Genomic DNA, 17,765 nt, shown 5'->3' on the forward strand with positions numbered 1-17,765 from the left:
AGGCGATGTGGCTCACGACGAGTGGTTGGGTCAGCCGGATCAGGTCCGACTCCTAGAGCCCGTGTCTGTGACTCGTTATCCTTCTCACCATGCGCATGACTTGCGTGGTTGTATTGACGAGTCGGTCGACCATGTACTTGGCTCCGCCGTCCCGCTGGAGGTGAAGGCGCCAGTATCCGAACCCGCTTCACCACCGGCACGGGGGTACCATCCTTTAACGTGAGGCGGATGTCCGCCTTCTTCTTCTTCGGGAATTGGCTTGCCCGCGCGGAGGAGCAACATCTGAGACTTATCGGGGGCGCGCTGGAGGTTGCCGGCCTCGAGGTAGTTCTGCACCGTCTCAATGACTTCTTCGAGGAAGTCTTGCCTCCCGCTGTCTGATCCCGACGTAGCCCAAATCGTCAGGTCGTCCACATAGAGTGGCATAAAGTGTATGCTTCATCCGGGGAATCCGTTCCAGTAGAAGAGGCGGCTTGCACATCGCCAGGTAACAAGGTGGGTGACAGGACCGAGCCTTGCCGGTTGCCCTTGGTCGGTATCGGGATGGTGCTTGTGCGGATGGACTCGATTCCGATGGTGGCCATCCAGTTGCTCAGGAAGTCCCGCACATAATCATACATCCGGGGCCCGCACCCGGTTGAGGCCAAGTTCTCGAACACCAGCGTGTGACTGACGTTGTCAAAGGCGCCCTTTATATCCAGGGCCAGGACCGCCCGCGTTGTCGTACAGGAGATTCTGTCAAGGATATCCTCCTTGATCTGAAGCAGGACATCCTGCGTGGAGGTGTGACCAGAATCCGAAAGTGGTGTTCATGGTGGCATTGAGTTCAATACAGGATGGTCCCCTCAAATATCGCTGTAAACAGCTCATCAGGGCATGGGCATTTAAAAAACTGAAATGGAGTGTCCAGGTCTGTGACGCTCGGCGGTATACCTGATAACCTCTATTTCTTTTGGATCCTTTTCAAAAGAGTATATTTTCCACTTCGGGGCACTTTTCTTGTTTTTGGCACTTACTACTGCAGGAACTGTTTCACCCTCACTTTCTTCTTTGCTTTCATAGCACTCATTTGATGTTAATGTGGAAGGGAATTGGCCGGATTCCACTCTTCGTTCCTACGTAAAATGTGCTGGCGTCCAATACCTGCCACAAAAAGGGTACTTAAGATTCCAAAAATGACTAAGAGTGTGTAAACATATGACGCCAGCATTTCTTTTTTTTTTTATTTCCAATGAGCAACATTATATTATGCCAAAACTCTCCCTAAATGCACACTGCATTTCACAGCGCGCTAAACTCTGTGGGAAAAATCGGCGCCTGCACGCAAAGGGGCGTCGTTTCCTCAGCAGTGTATTTTACCTTGTGAAATTTTAAGGCGCTCCTTTTTTTGCAGCTAGAACATCCTTAAAAATACTAAAAATGCGTTCGCCAGGGACGACCGAGTATTCCGCTGGCAAACGCTGTCGTTTGCGTACGATACGCCTTGAAATTTTCACCCCATGGTCGATCAGGCGCCGATTTTTCCGGTTGCTTTCCCATACCTTGAGCCACCCAGAAACGCCGCGAGCCCCCGTAAATAAAAAAAAAAAAAGAAGAATGGAACGGCATTGAGTGTTTTATTTACTTACCGACTTTGTGCGTGGACCGCGCCACGTTGCGCTGCCTGATGCACCCGCGTTTTGGAACTAATTCAGTTGACAGTTCCCTCCGAAGATGAAGCCACTGAAGCCACGGCGGTAATCGTACTGGTAGGCTGTTCCCTTTCGAACGGGCGAAAGAAGACTAAGAAGAATTCGGCAGCGAACGGGCGGAAACTCGATTACGTAGAGCTTCAGTAGTCGACGCTTTGTTTTCTCGATTGCGTTCGCGGCGTTCACCTTGGACTCGCGCACTCGGCCGTAGCCAAACCAGCCGAACGGCCGAACCAGCTGGACGGCTGCCGGCGTGCGTACCGACAGCGTCGCCATAGCAACCACGCCGCGAGTGTGATTGCCAGATAGAATTCACACGATTTTTTTTTTCTCGTCACTCATGTTCAGTTACTAGAAGTTAGGCGCGTATCATTATAATACATTATTCTATAAGAAGTTATTAAGGGATATGTGTACCTACCTAAGACAAATGCAGAAAAAATATTATTGAAAAATAAAATTGGTGTAATCTTTTCATATCTTGATTAAGACTAGCGTGGTCACTGGGCTAACCGATGCGCGAAATAGGAGGGCATATATACCGCTCGGGGCACTTGTTGGTTTGTATAAGTAGGATGTATGTACTATGTGATGTGTGTTGTGCAATTGATCAGTGCTTGTATGCCCGTGTGTATGTACAGTGTTGTGTGTATGTCGATGTCGTGAGTGAATGTAACCGCGCGGTGGGCAGCCAAAAATCTGCTGTTTTCTTTTTTCAAATGTTTATCGCTTTTTTTTTTCGCCGCTAGATGGGGGTCGTCGCCGCCCAATTTGAAAAGTGTGGCGGTTGGTGATCTATAACTATTAGAGGGCTGGATGCCATTAGTCCATCCGTCGTGTTGATCGCTCCGAGTTGTTCGGTTCCGCTGGTAGCTGTGTCGCCATGTTATGCTGCCTGATTACAACAAAAGGAGGTTAGGCGGCTTCCCCAGCGCGTGTTCTAGGTGCTGAATGCCGCTGTTCACGCACAAACGTTCATGAGAGGATAACGCACGTAACAGAGGTGAGCACAGGCAATAGTTAATCGAGAGCCACACGGAGCGCGAGTGCGATACCTCCTAGCCGCTGTCGACAGAGGGTGTCGGAGCGATTCGTTGTCAACTTGTCCACGGCAAGTGGGCGTTTTGTTCAATAAAGCCAGCCTGTCAGTGTTTTGTAAAGCTAGCCCTTCTTTATAAGCGTTTCTGATGCGATGAAAATGCGACCGGCATTGAGCAGGCCGAGCGAGACTTCGGCGACAGTCTCGGCTGTTCAGTCTCCCGCGGTTTCGGCCTTACTCGTATTATTTGCGGTGTTGGCGCTTGGACATAGAGATGTTTGGAAAGTTTTTTGCGCCTACAGATGACACCAAACGAGCGTGCGAGCCGTATGCTCTTGCTCCGGTGAGAAGCCGCGTACGGCTCGCCAGGCTCGTATCGCTTGTCGCATACTGGCCGCCATATTGTTTTTAGGGTGTTAGCAGTTAACACGATTTTCGCCACCTCCGGCGACTAACACCCTTACACGAATAAAGGCGTTAGCCAGACGACGAGCCATTTACACGAATAAGAGTGTAAAAATTTTAAGTGTGTATGAGAAACTAAACTGACTTTGCAGGCACAGATCCCTGTGCTGCTAGTTTGCAGTTAATGGACTGGTTTGAGGTGCTCGTAGTATAAGGACTTGTACTTGCTCTACGCTTCGCGCGTGTGATTTTGCCTGGGAATCTGTCTGTTTCCAAACATAGGAAAAATGTCTTTTGACATTTCCTGCATTCTCGATTCTTTGCAGGGCATTTAGGTTGATCCGCCTCGTAATGAGTTGAACCACATCTGTAGCAACTACCGGATGATTTTCGGCTAGATGAGGAAGCCGGAGGTTGAGGTTGATTTTGTGCTTTAATTTTCGCCACTTGGGCACTGGAAACCGGTTCTTCAGTGATGAGCCTGGCTTCCTTCATCGCCTGCTCAGCTTGAGATGCGATAGCTAGAGCTGCTTCCAGCGAAAGCTCAGCCTTTAGGAGTAGCCGGTTTCGAACTTCGGTATTGGTCGTTTTCTCGACGAGTTGATCGCAGATCATTTTATCCGTCATGACCCCGAATTGGCAATTTGTTGCAAGGCCTCGCAGAACCGTCACGTACTCCTGTACTGTATCATCGGCCATTTGCGCTCGTGAACGGAATACAAATCTTTCAGCCGTTTTGTTGATGGCGGGCGTAAAGAATTTTCGCAATTTCCTCACCGCCGTATCGTAGGCTGTAGTAACTGATGGTCTGGCTCCGCTCGAAACCGAGGCAGCCCCTGAGGTACATGTAACTGTTTCAGGGATGGCTGTGGGAATGACGTGGAGCTCCGGAAGTTTGCGGTAGGTCCGTTGACCCTCAACCCCGAGTGAACTAAGTAGAACGGCAGTTCTTCTGCCGTCGTCCACCGCCGACCCGCTGGAAGCGATCATGTACTCTCGAAAATTGCGTACCACTCGTCCCATGGAATTGTAGGCTTGCCCGGCGACGGTAAGAAAGGCGGTGGTGGCTCGACTTTCATGCTGAAGTTGAGGCTTGTCGACTGCGGAAATTGTCGTATTTTAATACAGGAACTTAAAGACAGCTGGACGAAAGACCAGCTGTTTCATCTTCGTCTTCCATTCACTCCTCGTCTTCTTTCTTCACCCCCCCGTGAGCACTTCTTTCCGACAGATAACAAACACAACAATCAGTATGGTGATTCAACGGCCATTGGAGCGACCACTTTCATGTCGGCTAAGACTTTCAAAGGCGCTAAGACCATCATAGGCGCTAAGCCGTTCATACCGGTCTTATACAATTATAGAAGCTAAAACTTTCGTAGGGGCTAGGACTTGTATATCGCCGGTGACTTTCACCCGGGCTAAAAGTCACTTAGGGCCTTAGATTTTGACTTCGGCTGAGAGTTTTATAAGAGTTGATTTTGGTTGGTGCCAACACTTTCATATGGGCAAAGATTTTCACAGGGCCTTAAAGTTTTATACCACCAAATATTTTCATAGGGGCAGAGACTTTGATATGAGCTAAAACGTTAATACTACTTTAGACTTTCATAGGGGCTGACACTTACAAGGGCTAAGACTCACGTAGATGCTAAGATATTTTGCGGGGTTAAGACTTTCTAGGGGATAAAAAATTTGCTATAGCAAAGGGTTTCAGAGAGTGACATGTGTGAAAGCTAAGACAATCTTCTCGGCTTATTATCATCCTAACTTGATGCAGATGATCAGGCCAGTATATATCATCGGAAGATACCGCTCGGAACATGTTTTGTTCTTATAGGAACCACCCGAAGGCAGCAAAGAAAGGCCACAGACAAAATTAGGACTAAAGTGGTGAACGACACGTACGAAGCGGTCCCGAGATACGGAATTAGTGGCAGGTCCATCAGACCCTGAAGAAACATCTCAAAAAGTCTTAAGATTGATGAAAGAAGTTGGCCTCTTCAGCAGCACCACATTACTGCTTGGATGTATTATAGGAACGGTATCTTCAACTACTTCGTGCATGTGGTATTCGCTCTTGTTATAGTATAAATTTTTCGGTGTAATGTTGTAAACATTTTCAGCAAAAAAAAAAAAAAAATTGCAGTGACCTTTGAAGTCTTATAACGCATGAAATGCAGCATTTAAGGAGCAATCGTTTAAATCTGTTTAGACAGCTTATGCAGTCGATTCGGGAAGTGAAGAATCTATAAGTTATCACAATTTAGTGGGAAAACTGACTGGGTGAATACGTCACGTTGACATCTAGTTTCTTGCCAAATTTAGCGGAGAAACTGAATTCGTTGAAAAGTCCACGACGTCAAGTCACGTGACATCAATATTCCTCCTAAATGTAGCGGGGAGACTGATCTGGTGCACATGTCACATGACAACAATTTTCCCTCTAAATCTATCGAGGAAGATGAATTTATGTTTAGGTCACGTGACGTAAGGATTCCTTGATAAATTTAGCGGCAAATGCACGGACGGACAAAAGTTTGGGATTTGGGGCAAAGAGAGGGGGGGGGGGGGGGCGGTTCGTTAAAAAGCATTTCAGGCTTTTAAAAAAATTGCATAAACGTAATAAGATCAGCAAACAGAATTGTATTAGGAGAACTAATGGACAGCCTTTCTTGTGAAAGGTGAAATATCACTTGATAGGGTTGATGGAAAAGGGCTTGCTCGGGATAGCCGCAACGTAGGAGGGACGGGGAGAGGGAAGAGGGACGGCGAAGGGAGCATAGACTTCCCCTTCCCTTTCCCATCTTTCCTACGGTACGACAATAACGAGCAAGCAATTTTCTGCGGAAAGTTACCCATACAAAGCCATCGCTTTAAAGGGATATTTCGTATGATCCACGTTATCCGTAAATGAAAATTCCACATTTGCATTTTGAGCCTTGAGGGCTGTATTTTTCGTATTAAATGGCCCGCTCTGGCAAGCGACCGGAAGGCAGCCAGTAGAGAGCTCACTCACGCCTGAAGGTGTCTATAAAAGTTTAATTTGAGGATCCCGCGCCGGCGAGTGTGTCTTTTGTCGAAAACTGAAAACAGCAAAGTCGAGATGGTGCTATTTCCGAAGCGAGCCGATCAATGATTCAGCGATTCCAAATTGATGCATGAGCATATGTTTCAACTTTCAGCAACATAAATTGAAGGTTTCGTTCTAGCTGCATTTCGTACTAATCTTGAAAATAAAAAAGAATCTAGTCGTGTTGTGACGGTCAATTTAGGTCCACGGCTCTGATGGAACTCACGGCTTCGATGGTTCACGGCTCCGATGAAACCGATGGAACTAATTTTTTTAGAATTTCGAGCGACACCCGGCGGCGGAACCGAGCCTTTAACTAAGTGTTGCAAATGATAAAATCGAGTCAGTGTCACCACTTCAAGATATCAATATTAAGATAAATTCAGTTACAAAACGGTACAAGCTGAAGCAGCAAATTATCACTAGAAAGCTTGCACGCACCTTGCGAGTGAATCCCGTGTTCATCGACGGTGTAGCGTTGAAGGGGCGATGCAACGATTTTTCTACTTGCGCAAATACCGCTTAGAACGGATCCCTGACGTTAATGACCTGCTAAACACCCGTTCATTTTTCACCACACGCAAACAAAACCGCAGAAAAAAAAAAAAAAAAAAACGAGCAGCGTTTATTTCCTCTATTAGTAGCCAGAACAAGCGGCCACGTGATCTGGAGCCGATTATATGCCACCAATGTTGATCAAAGCCACGCGCGGGGGTTGGCAAGGCACAGAACACGCGCTGGGTTCCATACATTGTTATGGCTCGGGTATTCTCGTCATCGCAGCGTTTGGACACGGGCCACTATCCGAATGCTTCCCGAGCTATCGATTATCACGAGCCAAAATCGAGTGCCCATGCAATGCTTGGTCCAATCTATGATCCGCATTCAAATATCGTCACCGGGCGGTACTTTGGGAGTTTAAAACAGAGAAGAAAGTGCGAACGAAGTTCGGAGAATGCATACACCCAACATTGGCGAAGCCTCTGATCCGATACTCCCACTCTTCCTAACGCACCAGCAAAAGGGAGAACGCCAGTAGCCCTTTTCCTCTTCTCTCTCGCCCCTTTCCAGTAAAACGGTCTATAATTCTAGGCGAGACAGGCATCGTAACTACCTGTCAAGGTTCCTGGACGGGCATTACAAAGTCTCTAGCGATGTCCACCAGGCTTTCTTTGATAATCGTCTAATTTGTTTTAAAATTTGTTTGTTTGCCTTTTTTCATAAGAGATTCGTTTGTCCGATGTGATAATGGTCCCTTGAGCACGTATACAGACCAAGAAATAAGCGCCAAAATTTTGTTGGCTGGAAGAAAAAAATTATCTTAAGCTATAACATTGGGAAAAAGGGCATCTTTGGGCGGGAGCCGTTGTCACGTGCAAGATCGACGTGCTACGTTTACTGTCTACAGCGCAGAGGGGTTATTAAAAATGTATGGTTGTCGGTGGAACTTTGAATAAACATTTCTTTGCCGCATACACTGGTACCTTTAAAAAAGCATTATAATGCATCTTACAATAAAACAAATACTTCATGCTATTGCTAGATCAAGCAGAAAATATCTGCTTGATGACGTGCCATTCGCAGTCATCCTGTATTGTTTTTATTTTTTTTTTTTTTCACTGGAGTGTATAAATTAAGCTGCAATAGAAGTTTCCGTCGTTAAAACTGGCGGTGCAACTGGATCTTAAATACGCTTTATTGGTGTCGTTAGGTTATGACAGGAGTCGACTTAAGTATAATAATTGTAGCTACGCAGAAGGTGTCTAAAGAAATAAAATAGCGGCATTTTAAGACTGCTTAAACGTGTTTAATGGTGATTTATGCCTCAAATAGTGAATCTCGTCCGTGCAGTACAAATATTCACCTGAGATACACCTTTTCTGCTCTTTTTAATGTGTGCTCCAGAAACTGCTTTACTGACAGTAAGGAGAATTACAAGCTTAATAAAAGTAGGACTCTTTGGTTAAAAGTTAGAACAAAAATTTACTAGATTTGTACGTGTACGAAAAAAGAAAAATTACACATCAGGAAGAGATACATCATTAATATGCTTTCAATATCCGATGTCTATACTCATTAGGCTTTTATCGCACCTAGTAATTTGCGGCAGAGTTAACGCGCCTACTTAATCTGGCATTTAAGAGTTTACTTTAGTGAAAGTATACCCAAATTATACGAAAAGTAACATAAAAATGTACTCTAACTATAGTTGAGGACACGGCTGTCCTTTCACGGATTTGAAGCGAACCACTGTGAAGGGCTGGCGACACGCATCTAAATTCGCTCCAAAATGCATGTTATGAACAATATTGCATCTTTAACTGCTTGAGACGCGTGTCATCAGCAGTGCAGCACATCACATGGTATTCGACCGGTATCTCATTTCTTCAGCGAAAGGTGCCTATAGTTTCTCGTATCATGGCCGAAAGCGCATATACCATATCAGGATTACGCCGGTCAACCAGCCTGGATTCAGGTTCTCTCCGCTGGAGTGTGTCCCGCCTCTTTCATCTTCATTTAATATTTTCTCACAAAAAAGCATCTAAAATAACCTTTGCTATAACGTGCTCAGAGAATTTTGTCTAGTCTCGACCGTTCTTGTAAATTACGAGGAATTTCATTCTTCCCAGTCGCTTATAAAATGTCTACATTACCATTGACCATAAAAGACTGGAACGCACTACCAGACCACATTGTTTCCATAAATAGCAGTAACAATTTGCAGCTGCCACTACCCTCTTCCTCTCTAACACCCTAAATAGATATCAGTTCTAGCGTTTGTTAAAGTTGTGTTAATTGCTATTTTGTATATAAGTATGCTCACTCCTTGTAACCTTTTGCTACTTCAAGAATAGGAAATGATGATGATGATGATGGTGGTGGTGGTGATTGTTGTGGTGGTGGTAGTTGGGGTGGTGGTGGTGTGGTGATAGATTAAGTAGAACGGTAAAACAATTAGAACGTCCAATACCTTAGCGTTTCTTTTCGTCTCTAAACCAGCAGTCGAAAATGGCGCTCTGCATGATTTCCTGGAGTAGGCCTGACATATTCGTTGTTTTTGCTGTTCTTGTTTTGTTTGAACACAGGTACTGGGATATTTGTGTCGCTGGGAACAGTGCTGAAAAATGCAGGTTCCGAAGAAATTGCTTTGTTGGTGTGGACGGCCGCTGGATTAAACAGCCTTATTGGTAAGCAATCCCACTCGGTCAAATCGAAGCGTAAATTTCTGGGACACTACTTTTTATGACTCGAAGATTTCAGAAGAAAGAAAAAAAGAGAGAAAGAAAAAGAAAGACGTGTACAAACCTTTAAGGGTTATCAAGTTCGAAAACTCTGGATAACCTTCTGACAGCTTTTAAACGCAGTAGCGTTTCTTTGGGGGGGGAGGGGGGGGGGGGGGCGGGGCGAGGGGAGAGAGGGGGTGTTTGTCGTCACATATGCGCACGCCAATGCGCGGGACAGTGCTATACATGTGCCGTCCCCTTATCGCTTGCATGTGCTGGCCTCGGGATGAGGCAGTCACTAGATCTGCTACAGTCTCCACAACGCCTCACAAAAGCAATAAGCGGGCGGAAGTAGGCTTACTGTTTTTGCCTTTTGAGCTTGTTCAAAGACTCGGAGATCGTTAGGTTGACTCCGATGGTTCGTTGTGTTGGCCGTGGTCCACCATAAGGTAAAACGAAGCATGTAGTCGTCCTCTATTTTATCAAAAAAACAGTTTCCTGTCACTTCTCGCTATATTTACAGGGGCAAAACAAGCGTCCAATATTCTAAAAGAAAAGGTAACATTTGATTTTTTTTTTTTTTGTCAATACAAGATCACTGTCAAGATTCTTGACGTATAAACGAAGATAACTTGATGCTCTCTTTACACGCAGGAGCTTTCTGTTTCGTGGAACTGGGGGCACTACTACCGGCATCTGGTGGGGACTACGCGTACTTTTCGGCAGCCGGGCGAGCGTTGGGGACGTACGGCGACTTTCCGGCGTTTCTTTACGCCTGGAGTTGCATGGCCTTGTTAGATCCCACGTCAATCTCTGTCGAAGGCCTGATGTTCTCCGCATATGATCTAAGCCTATTGTATCCGGAATGCACGCCACCTAACGGAGCAACTATCTTGATCGCCTTGCTGTACATCAGTAAGCATATTTGTTCGTTTGTTTGTTTTGTTTGTTTTATTCAGACGCAAGGTCTCCAGGGGGAAAGGCAAGAGGTGGATTATCTCCGCCTGACTAGCTCGCTGGCCACTACCGTAGCAAGTACTGCCTCGCCCTCCATGCTCATTGTTATTGGGAGTTAGCTGGCGGCCTCCAGGAATCGAGAATGAACAACGCAACGCCGTCATGAATGGATGAATGTATAAAACGAAACCCCTTTGAATCGGGCGGCGGTGTGCGCCACCTATCTACGGTTAATGGCAGCTTGAAAAACGCAGGGCCCGTCGAGTGGGAAGCATCTCATTATCGCTATGTGGCCAACGAGATCGCAGAGGTACCAATGAAATGCATATTAATCGATCAATAAGCAAAACGGCGAACATAAGAAGTCACGCCAGCTGCTTTTCTTAGGATGTCAGCGACTATCATCATTCTGCGAATTGTTTCACGCTTAGCTTTATGTGCTTGTGTCTTACATGGTCTCCTTTTCAGTCGCAGCAAACGCAGCAAATTCCTTTTCCGTTTGCATTTCGGCAAAAGTTCAAGAAATTTTTTCTGGACAAAAATGTGCTTTGTTATTGGTTATAATCATGACCAGCATATTATACTCATTTAAAGGTAAGGATTATCAGCCTATCTTGATATCAAAGATTTGTTTTATAGTAGTATTCAACATTATGCACAACTAGCAAGTAGCTCAATGGTAAATTATCGAGAGAATGTGTTCTCGGAATAACACAATGGCAGATACAACATTCACAAACGAAGAATGCACTTCCTCATGCGTAGTATGCGCTAAGGCATAGAGGCTGAAGCATAACTCAGCTAATGGGCATTTTCTCTTGCATAAGTACTACGGCAAATTCCCTCGTGTCTGTAAGTCTCGCAGTCTTTTACACGTTACTCGAAGAGAATAATGAATTATAATTTCAATGAGTCTCGGTTAAAAAATGAAAGCCGTTTACAACTCCCTGTAACGCCGAATTAGAGCGCAGCTCTTGAGGAGGAGGAGGGAAGGGTACTGAGGTTCACGTGTTATCGGGGGGAGGGGTGGTCACGTGATTTTGCAGGGGTCACATGACCCCCTTGCCAAGGTCACGTGGGGGTCACGTGACCTCGGGGGTTCACCTGACCTGAAGAGAAATTTTTCCGCTAGATTTAGCGGGGAAATTTTTTCGCTAGATTTAGCGGGGAAATGTTTCCGCTAGATTTAGCGGGGAAAATTTTCCACTGGATGTAGCGGGGAAATTTTTCCGCTAGATTTAGCAGGGAAATTATTCCGCTAGATTTAGCGGAAAAATTTCCCCGCTAAATCTAGCGGAAAAATTTCTCCGCTAAGTTTAGCGGAAAAATTTCCCCGCTAAATTTAGCGGAAAAATTTCCCCGCTAAGTCTAGCGGAAAAATTTGCCTGCTAAATCTAGCGGAAAAATTTCCCCGCTAAATCTAGCGGAAAAATTTCCCCGCTAAATCTAGCAAAAAAATTTCCCCGCTAAATCTAGCGGAATATTTTCCCCGCTAAATATAGCGGAATTTAGCGGAATATTTTCCCCGCTAAATCTAGCGGAAATTTTCCGCTATGATTAGCGGGGAAATTTACCCATAATGCACCGCGCGGTTACGCCGACGCCGCTCAAGCCGGAAACGGGCGCCTAAGAGCTGCGTTCTAAAAGTATACGATTAGATTACTTGACTAAGAAGAAAACTAATTTGTCATTTTATAAAAAACACCGTTACTTTTACTATTAAAATTTTCGAAACGAAACGTTTTTATATCGGTTTCAAAACTCGCCTTTCGTACAGTCCATTATTGGATTACAACCACCGAATTACAGGCTACTTAATTCACCGATGTTTTGTAAAACATCCCCTAGTCAGAAACGTGGCTCGAGGATTTTCTTGGTAGAATAAAAACACCATGTGAAAAGGTAGGGGAAAATAGTTACAAGTAATTTTAGTACTTCCAAAAGTAATCAGGTTACTGCAGTGTTTACTTTTTAATGAATGTATTCAAACGATTACAAAATTACTCGAAAAAGTAATCGATTACAAGAGGTTTAATTACTTGTAATGAGTGCCGTAGAAGTCTGATCTCGCGTCACTCCAACAATCTCTTGAGTTAAACTATAGAATTTCAAATATTTCTCACAGATTCCTGCGATGTATCTCTGCATTAATTCATTGCTATTTTAATTGATTATTTACTGTCACGCTGTTTACGACCAAGCAAGCGTTCACCCCAGGGAATGTGTGGGCGCTCCGCGTGGGCCCAGCAGATTCGCGTGAGGTGAAGCTTCCACGCATGCGCCGTGTCGGCTTGGAAAGCGGCAGGTCAAATGCAACTAACGCAGTTCTCTTTCCCATCGCCGGCTTGGAAAATAGCCTGGCTAGCTAGCTTGCTCGGTATAAAACCTGAAAACAAAGAACTCGAATCGTGATGTGTCTGCGAGTCATTTTTGGAGTCCACAAAGCGTCTAGCCCACTAGACTCGCATAGAGATTATGCCCTCAAAAGAAACTTAAAGCGGTGCTGTCCAAGTACTGTATGGTAGCATAAAGTAACATGGTATTAATGGGTGTTTCAGTAACATTAAAATGAAAGACGTTTACAACTCCCTGTAATGCCGAAATAAAGCGCAGCTCTTGAGGAAAAGGAAAGGAGGATATGCATATTCTCCTCTCCACTCCGCCTCTCCTGCTCCTCTCCCATTTAGCGTAAAATTTTCGCTATATTTCCCGCTAAATTCAGGGGAAAATATTCCCCGCTATATTTAGCGGAGAAATTTTTCCGCTAAACTTAGTGGGAAATTATTTCCGCTGAATTTAGCGCGGAAATTGTTCACCGAAATTTAGCGGGAAAATTTTTTCGCCAAATTTAGTGGGGAATTTTCTACCCTAATATTAGCGGGGAAATTTTTCCGCTAAATTTAGTGGGAAATTTTCTCCGATAAATTTAGCAGCGAAATTCTTCGGCTAAATTTTACGGGAAAACATTTCTTCTAAATTTAGCGACAAAATTTTCTATCTAAATTTAGCTTGGAAACTTTTTAACTTAAATTAAGCGGGAAACTTTTTAACTTAAATTAAGCGGGAAACGTTTTGCGATAATTTTAGTGGCGCAATTTTCCCCTAAATTTAGCGCACCATTTTTTCCTCGATGTTTAGCAGGGATATTTTCCCGCTAACTTTAGCGGGCAAATGTTTTGCTAAATTTAGTGGGGAATCATTTCCCCTAACTTTAACTGCAAAATATTTCCGCGGAAAAAATGTCCTCTTTCTCTCTCGTGACGTCACGTGTGACATCACGTGTGACGTCATCATGGGACACGTCCCATAATGAAACGCACGATTACGCCAACGTCGACGTCGCTCAAGCCGGAAACGGGCGCCTAAGAGCTGCGCTCTAAAAAAGACTTTCGAAAAACGTGTCTGCGGGGCGTAGTTATCTTTTAAAGCGCAGCTCTTACCACTCATTCACACTGGAAGTGGATCCGCGTTCGCAGAGCGGTTGCGAACGCGGTTGTATAAAGATCCAGTACAACTGCAATCGCACTCGATGACATCAAGTGTGCGTGCAATTGTACGCTGGACCTTTATGCACCAACTCATGTTTACAAACAAACCGGAGCGCCCGGAGCGCCCCTAGCGGACGCCACCGCCGCCGCGCATGCGCGATGGGGGTGTGGGCAAGCAGCTCGCCGTCGCCCATAAACAAATCATTGAAATGCGATGTTTTCGGCGTCGGTGTGAGTCCCCGCGCTCTTTTTCGCGTTGGAATTGTTGATTCTGCGTCCTCCTAACGATGTCTGACTACTTGAGCGGCGTCAGCGAAATTAACGAGGCTCGCTACACCGCAAAACGTCGCGTGAATAATCTGACATGCGGCGATTCATTCCGCGTGGACTCCGCAGAATGTACGCTAAAGCCCGATTCACATGATGAGATTTCGCTTGCAATTTTCAGTAGCGACGTCGCTCGGCCTGCAAAAGCGTGAACCGTAGCTGAGAGGGTCGACGTCGATACTGAAAATCGCAAGCAGAATCTAACCAAGTGAATCAGGCATAACAAGTCGGTGATGGCCACTGGTAACAATGATCAACATCTCCTTGTATCTACTGTTTACGTCGAGCCTGCTTACCAACCTTCAAACTTAAGTCTTTTGAGGCCTGCACTTTCTTCTTATCGCAAGTACCGGGCCCACGGTCTACGGGCCGGTGTCCTTTAAAAGAGCAGACGACAAACAGAAACGTTTGAAAGAGCAGACGACAGTTCGAACGATCGGGCGACCGATTGAACTTGAAGACGCACTGAACGTAGTCTGCAGGTGGTCCGTACAACTTGACGGTTTTCCGGCGGTCATTTTGGAACAAAACAAATAAATCTGATGGCCAGAAGTATCCGTGAATTCAACCCAAAATGCTTCCCGCCCAAGAAATCGTGGTCCGACGGCGTCCGGTTTTCCCTTTTCACGGCATATATCCACGTTCTCAGACGAACCAAGCGCATGAAAACTGACCTTCAAACCTTTCTCGGCCCTTTGGTACAGCCCCAATCGCAGCATTTTGACAGTAAGGCAGGTTTTTGTCTGGTTCCTTTCAAAACAGCGCAGGAATACACGTCTCAGATGGGCACTTCCGCCCACAGCCCCGGACCGGAAGTGCGTCCGACGCGCCACCACCGCGCCGTGACGTAACAGAGATGAGTCCGTGTATACAACCGCGTTCGCAACCGCTTTGCAAACGCAGATCCACCTCTAGTGTGAATGAACGGTTAGGCTTCCTCTTCCGGCTTCAGCGGCGACGCCGACTCCTTCGCCGTTGGCGTAACCACACGTTTCATTATGGGATGTTAATAACGTCACGCGTGACGTCACGTGTGACGTTGCCTTCATGATGTCCCACGATGCCTAAATTTAGTGGGGAAATTTTTTCGCTAAATATAGTGGGAAAATATTTCCGCTAAATGTAGTGGGAATGTTTTTCGCTAAATTTAGCGGGGATTTTTTTCTGCTAACTTTAGCGGAAAAATTATCCCGCCAAATTTAGCGGGGAAATGTTTCTGACGAAACTAGCAGGGAAATTTTTCCGCCAAATTTAGCGGGTAAATTTACCCGTCACATTTAGCGATGAAATTTTTCCGCAAGATTTAGCGGAGAAATTTTTTCGTCAAACTTAGCGGGGAATTTTTTTCGCTTGATTTACCGGGCAAATTTTTTCGTCAATTTTAGCGGGGAATTTTCCGCTAAATTTAGGAAGGAATTTTTTGCGCTAAATTTAGCGGGGATATTTTTCCGGCAAATCTTGCGGGAAAATTTACCCGCCAAATTCGACGAAAAAAATTGTTCTTCCTCTTTTCTTTTTGTTTGGCTTGCGTAGCTTGTTGAAGAGCAGAAAACGTTCGCATGACTGATACGCGAATTCCACTGCTCGTTTAGCCACGGTAACGGTATCTGTCTAAGGACGGCAGTAAAGGAAACTCGAAGCAGTAGAATGCAGAACAGTTGCATTTGTATTGTACTTGCTTTGTTGCTTGTTTTTTGGTTTTAAATCCACTGTTCTCTGCATTAGCTAATATTGTATAACTTTTTATCTTTTTTTTTCTTCTTTTTAATATGTATACCCTGTGTGTGAACTTGCATTGCCGCTGCTGCTGAAACTTTTGTGGTGCTGGGGACTCGTCAAGCTGTCCATACAGCTTTTTTTCCCAGCCCCCGCCATTGTAAAAAATGGTAAATAAACATTGAATTGAATATATTTTCCTCATTAGGCAAATACATGCAAATTCGTGAGGTTAGCCAAACTCCCGCGGCAGCGAAGGGTTCGATATGTCTCTATACATATATATAGGCACTGCCGGGATTTTTCAGTGCATCCGTACAGCACGCAGACCGGGACACAGCAGTGTGTTGGCATCGCCACGGATGCTCCGCAGGGCACAAACTGTCCCTAAAACAACACATGAAGCGCCTAAAGCCCCATTCGCCCGATGCTTTCCTTCACCATGGCACGCAGCAGCTGACCGCCTCGGTGTTGCCATGCTTACTACGCCGAGACACACTCTTGCCGGGTTTTCTGCAAGAGTCTATTATTCTGTTATACTCTTGTTTAGGATCCCAGCAACGTTTTACGATTTCACGGGGTACAATGCCACCACTAAAATACACTTTGAGCGGTACGCGAACTCTCTATGTAGAGGCGCCGATTTTTTCCGGTACGTATAACAGCCAGCACTTCTCTTGATGCAGGTGTAGCCTTGATATCAAGCCCACAAAAACTGCAGCTGTTTGTTCTTTTTTTTTTCAACTAAAATATTTAGCACACACAACCATTCTGGGTCTAAGCCAACGACATTGGGTATAACAGAGGCAGTTTCAGATGAATTAAAACAAACAGATACAACAAAAACGCGGTTACACAGCTTGCAAGGAATATACAGTTGAATTGACCTTTTGGCGAATACGTGCTGCCACCTAGCAAACAACTCGCGTCAAAGACCTCTCCCATCCGTTCCACACCCAAAACATCAGCCACATCCTGTTCGGCAGTTGAGCCAAATTGACCTTGATACTGCTCCCCCAAACTTGCCTTTGTCCCCATCATGCGTAATCTTCTGCCCCGAAGTCAAAACAAAGAAACCATCTTCCCTCTCTGCTCGGCCAGAAGGAAGAGAGAGAGGGTACTAGAATCATTTACTCTCGAACCGATGTTTCTACAACAGGTCCATTGTCAAGTCAGCTCAAGTTGAAATTGCCGCACTCTTGCATCCAGGCTCGAGAGAACAAATTTGTCTTGCCGAGGTTGAATAGATAGCAAAGATTAAGTCCGTGTCTATGGTACACAAAGGAAAAGAAGGCGAGGTAGGTGCAGACTTATATTGTCCCTCTCATGTGACGCAGACGATGTATGACTGATTTGTTGGCAAGTTATAGGTCAAGGGCTGTTCGGACAAGTTTTCTACAGTTCACAACATTTTCTGCACCGGAAATGGAGGTTTCCTTTTCATTTCGGCCTACATTAAGATGGTTTCATTTGTTGCTGTCGCTGTATTTTGTTTTATCTCGTCTTATTTGTTTTACAATATACTGCCAGCATTCTGAGGGCTGGTAGCTTATATAAAATATTGCAGGCATGCAGCTAAAATATAAAATATCTTAGCTGCATCCCAGCCTGAATTGTTAACGTTTTCCAAGCCTTTATTTGAGTAACACGTTATTGATAGGAGAATAGATCTGCCATCGAAGCTATCTGTGTTGCCGTGTTGCCGTCCCGAAATTCGCTCAGCCAGCGATCAGGGCAACACACGTTGCCCAACACAAGTTTCTGCTGTTTCTGTTGCCAAAAGTTGTCATATACCGATGCAAGAATTTGGTTGTCGTCCATGTTGTGCTGCTGTTGCCGCGATGT

At 45.2% G+C, this 17,765-nt stretch overlaps 1 protein-coding gene across 1 annotated transcript in view; it reads left to right on the plus strand.

Annotated features, from left to right (window-relative positions):
- Positions 1–17,765, plus strand: part of LOC115322954 (Y+L amino acid transporter 2-like) — a 48,510-nt gene that overhangs the window by 17,920 nt on the left and 12,825 nt on the right. The window contains exons 2-3 of the mRNA XM_040212631.1: positions 9,295–9,396; positions 10,087–10,347. Of these exons, the coding sequence (XP_040068565.1) occupies positions 9,295–9,396; positions 10,087–10,347 (363 nt within the window). The remainder of the gene's footprint in view (positions 1–9,294; positions 9,397–10,086; positions 10,348–17,765) is intronic.

This window comes from Ixodes scapularis, unplaced genomic scaffold, assembly GCF_016920785.2.
Source record: "Ixodes scapularis isolate PalLabHiFi unplaced genomic scaffold, ASM1692078v2 PGA_scaffold4__175_contigs__length_147842914, whole genome shotgun sequence".
Taxonomy (NCBI): domain Eukaryota; kingdom Metazoa; phylum Arthropoda; class Arachnida; order Ixodida; family Ixodidae; genus Ixodes; species Ixodes scapularis.